Consider the following 4,392-nt stretch of genomic DNA (forward strand, 5'->3'; position numbering starts at 1 on the left):
GAAAATTGCGTGATAAAACTTTTTTAAAAATTAATATTAAAGTATTTAGATAAAGTTAAATTGATTAACAGGAATAATCAATCGATAGCTAATTGTTTTAATCACTTGTAAAAAAATATCAAAACTATCATTTTATTAGAGCTTGATTGAGGAAGGCACCAGTTAACCGGTTAGTAATTCAATTGGGAAAATATTGAAAAGTCTTTTAAATATTATAGTGATAAATATAAATATTAGAATTATTTTATTTAAAGAATTTATGGTCTCATCATTCTAAATTAATTTATTTTTTATTTGTCTTTTCACATATGTGTTAAAAATTCTGTAGAGAGCATATTAGTGTTAGATGCATTTTACATGAAGCACCTAATAGCATAAAGATCCAAATAATATTTCTAACATGTTTTTCCATCATCTCAATCATGGTAAATCAAGAAATTTTCTTCTAACATATCATATCATCACTTAATAATAATTAATGTTTTGAATGTTTAATCTCTTTTCTTTATAGTTTTAAAAAATTTAAAAATAAATAGTGATCTAAACATAATTTAGTGTCTTTAAATATAGTTTCCATATATATATTTTTTGGATGTGGTTCTCAATGATACCGAGACAGTCGTGAAACTCTAAAATAAAAAAATAAATAAAAGTAGAGGTGTTTAATTTCTTTACGAGATTACAAGTCGTTGGGAATCAAATCAGGGGGAAAAGAATCCCTTGAGATCAAAATTCTGGAAAAAAATATGGAGAAGAGAAGGGGGGACATGTGGGCGTTGATGTGTTTTCTTCTTTTGAATTGGGCGGGTAACGGTTCCTCGCTTTCTGTGACCGTTACCGACATTGAATGCGTTTACGAATACGTGCTTTACGAAGGCGACACGATTTCTGGTAACTTTGTTGTCGTCGACCACGATATTTTCTGGAGCTCTGATCATCCCGGCATTGATTTCGTCGTAAGTATATTTTACCCGATCTCTAATTTCGATCCTTTTTTTCCTCGTGAAATTTGCATTGATTTGCTATATGGGTCCCTTTTTTATGGCTCTCTTTTCAATTGTTTTTTATGTCTGGGTCTCGAATTCCAATCGTTGATGGTTGTTTTTTTATTGGGATATTTGCATATTTTAATTCAATTTGGGTAAGTGTTGGTTTACTTTATGAACTTCGAGAATTCACTTATATATATATATTAGGATGGTTTTGAATTTGTAAAATTGTATTCAACGACTTGTTGGTGTTTGATTCTAATGGTGTGTAGGTAATGTAATACGCTTTCAGTGTGCTTGATAGGGGCTTATTGTTTAGGTTCATTTAGGTACGAATATAAAATTTTAGGGTGGTAGATAAATTTATATAATATAAAAAATATGAAAAATTATATGAAAAATTATATGAAAAATTAAAATTTTCATAGAGCCGCATCTTATGGGCTGTGTAGTTCTGTTGAATTATAGGCGCTTGTGTTTCAGTATTATTTCCAGAATCCTTTTTTAATAAAATTGATTTTTGTTTTTAAAATTTTTTATTTAAGATTTAATTAATCAGAATTATAGTTAAAAGTTGCTTTTGAAAGACAATGTTTATTCAAACATTATATTATAAAATTTTCAAAAGACGATCATCCTGGTCCCGTCCATCACTGGATTTAGCATAATCTGTCTTCTTATATTTGATTGAATGCAGGTAACTGCGCCTGGGGGTAATATAATTCACAGTATGAAGGGGACAGCAGGGGACAAGTTTGAATTCAGTGCCCCACTAAGTGGAATGTACAAGTTTTGCTTTCACAATGCCTACAAGACACCGGAGACCGTTGCTTTCCATATTCATATCGGCCATATCCCCTCTGAGCATGATCTTGCAAAAGATGGTCTGTTATCTTCTTGTTGGTGTATTTTTATGTCTAATTTATTTGTAGGCAAAGCTGTTAATGGCTGTTAGCCTGTTACTAGCATTTAAATTGACGATTTTTCTCCCATGTTTGCAGATGAACACCACATACTAGTATTTTGTTTTCCCTCACATTTGATCATTTTCTTCTTCTTGGTTCTCTTTGTTACAGAACATTTGAACCCAATTATTGTTAAAATTGCTAAGCTGAGAGAGGCTTTGGAGTCTGTTACAGCAGAACAAAAGTACTTGAAAGCTCGCGATACTTTGCATCGTCATAGTAAGTTGAGACTTATAATTATGGAGTACTACGTTATTTCAATATTAATTTTCTAGCTAGCACTAGTATTATCTAGGGATACATTAATTTTTTTTAAATAGTCTGAGGTGATTATAAGTTTGTATCTGTTCAGAATTTTTTTAGTCCATTGACAATGCACACACATCCTACAAGCGTAGCCGCACGAATCGAGATCCTCTAGGAGAAACAATATTCTAGGCACACTAGATCTTCGTGCCGATGAGTCGTTTTGTCATTTAAATATGCTTTTTGTTCATTTCTCATTGCTCTGCTGCAATGTCACCACCGACCTTGACCTTCACCTGCATGAGATCTAGAGTATTGTCAACTTTGCCATTATCATGGACTAGATTCTTTCCAGCCACCATAGTCGCCAATTCTGACTAAAATCCATGGATGTGACAAAATGCACTTACTTGATGGTAAATACCATGAAACGTGTCATTTTAGTGCATTTGCAGCATGATAATAACATTTTTGTAAATGTCTGATAAGCATAGTTGATGGTGATTGGTGCAGCAAATGAAAGCACAAGAAAGAGCGTAATAGGATACACAGTAGGAGAATACATTCTGCTGGTGGCTGCAAGTGTACTACAAGTTTTCTATATCCGTCGTCTCTTCAGCAAAACTGTTGCATACAACCGAGTTTGAACAGGAACAATCCTTGAGTTCACAAATCTCTCAATCAAATTTTGTTTTTTGTTGTTATTCGAGTATTATATTTCCATACACTTTAGCTTTGGGAAGTGATTGTTTTTTTAACTCACTTTTTTTTATAAGCTTCAGCTACACTACTTTGCTTTCAATTATAGAAACCTGTGTCTTATTTGCAGCGTTGCGTATATATTAAAAGTGTACCAATTATTTGTCTTGTACGTAATGAATACATCCAGAAAACCCGTACAAATTCGAATAAAAAAATATACTGATTTTATTAAAAAAAAGGTTTGAAGTTTTTTACCAAATTACCTATGATAACATTCTAACTGAGAAAAAAACCACACCCAAAGCCAATTGAAATAAATAAATAAATAAATAATGTTCCTGGTTATTTATTTTTTTTATAAATGATTTGTCTAGTTCAAATTCAACCTGATTTTAGTAGATTGAACTAAAAAAGTTAAAATGATTCGAGGAAGGATTAAAAGGAAAATTGAATTCCAAATGACCCAATCTAAAAGCACAAGATCTAAATAAGATACGTAGATAGGAATAAGTTTATTTCGTTGGTCGTATCTTTTCTAGTTTAAATAGGGAGTCACTAAATAGAGGAAATTAATGACCAGAGTAAAAAATGAGAGAAAATTATGTAGAATAATAGACATTCTAATCCTTTTATAGGTCATGTTAAGGGTATTTATAGTAATTTTAGTTCATTGTGTTAGATAGGGCTGACCCTGAGCCAGGGTAGAAGGGCACACATTTAGGGCCCATAAATTAAATTTTTCTATAGTATAATTTTTTTTGATTTTTTGATAATAAATTAAAAAATTGTAAAATAAAATAGGATAAAAATATACATTTAGTACCTAAACTTTCGGCTTTGATCTATTTTAGTATTTAAATTTTAATTTTTTTAAAATTATTTCTAACATTTAGTTTTTATTTTATTTTAATACTCGTCGTTAAAAACTTAACATGTTTAGTATATGAACTATCAATTTTGGTTTGTTTTAGTACCTAAAGAGTTTTGAATTTTTTTAAAACTTAACTTTAAATTTTGGTTGGAGTAAAAAAAATAAAATAAAAAAACTAAAGTTTTCAATGGTGTGTACTAAAATGAAACAAAAACTAAACTTTATGTATGGTTTTGAAAAAATTGAAAGTTTAGGAACTAAAACAAACTAAAACCGATAGTTTATGTACTAAATACATAATTTACCTAATAAAATAATGAGGGCCATGGATTTATTAAGGTGTCAATTGTCATCATTGAATTTTATATTAACGTTGATAAATTGTTCTTCTCATAAAATTCAAATTCAAAATTTATTTCCCTAAACTAAAAAAAAAATCAATTGAATCTATTTAATTTTGGTCTTTCTAAATTCCCATCGTGAATTCACCAAATCTCTTTCCCGATTTTTCATATCAATGAAAAATTTTATTAAAGCTATTTTTTCTTCAAAATTTAATGGTAGTTTTTTTTTTTAATTTATCATATTTTTCACACACATAAAGTCATAATTGTTTATC

The 4,392-nt window shown here is 29.7% G+C and overlaps 1 protein-coding gene across 1 annotated transcript; it reads left to right on the forward strand.

The window, feature by feature from the left end:
* The first annotated feature begins 731 nt into the window (after nucleotides 1-731).
* On the forward strand, nucleotides 732-2,848 carry LOC120212648 (transmembrane emp24 domain-containing protein p24beta3-like). Its single transcript, XM_039210879.1, has 4 exons — nucleotides 732-956; nucleotides 1,687-1,873; nucleotides 2,066-2,173; nucleotides 2,714-2,848. The coding sequence occupies exons 1-4, from the start codon at nucleotides 747-749 to the stop codon at nucleotides 2,845-2,847; spliced, it is 639 nt and encodes a 212-aa protein (XP_039066810.1). The 5' UTR covers nucleotides 732-746; the 3' UTR covers nucleotide 2,848.
* The last annotated feature ends 1,544 nt before the right edge of the window (nucleotides 2,849-4,392 follow it).

This window comes from Hibiscus syriacus, unplaced genomic scaffold, assembly GCF_006381635.1.
Source record: "Hibiscus syriacus cultivar Baekdansim isolate YM2019G1 unplaced genomic scaffold, ASM638163v2 tig00110015_pilon, whole genome shotgun sequence".
Lineage (NCBI taxonomy): Eukaryota > Viridiplantae > Streptophyta > Magnoliopsida > Malvales > Malvaceae > Hibiscus > Hibiscus syriacus.

Excerpts from the sequence above, each read along its gene's own strand:
- LOC120212648 (XM_039210879.1), top strand. The coding sequence starts at position 747 with ATGGAGAAGAGAAGGGGGGACATGTGGGCGTTGATGTGTTTTCTTCTT. Across the intron at positions 1,874-2,065 it reads GCATGATCTTGCAAAAGATG|AACATTTGAACCCAATTATT; the intron begins GTCTGTTATCTT and ends TCTTTGTTACAG. Across the intron at positions 2,174-2,713 it reads CGATACTTTGCATCGTCATA|CAAATGAAAGCACAAGAAAG; the intron begins GTAAGTTGAGAC and ends TGATTGGTGCAG.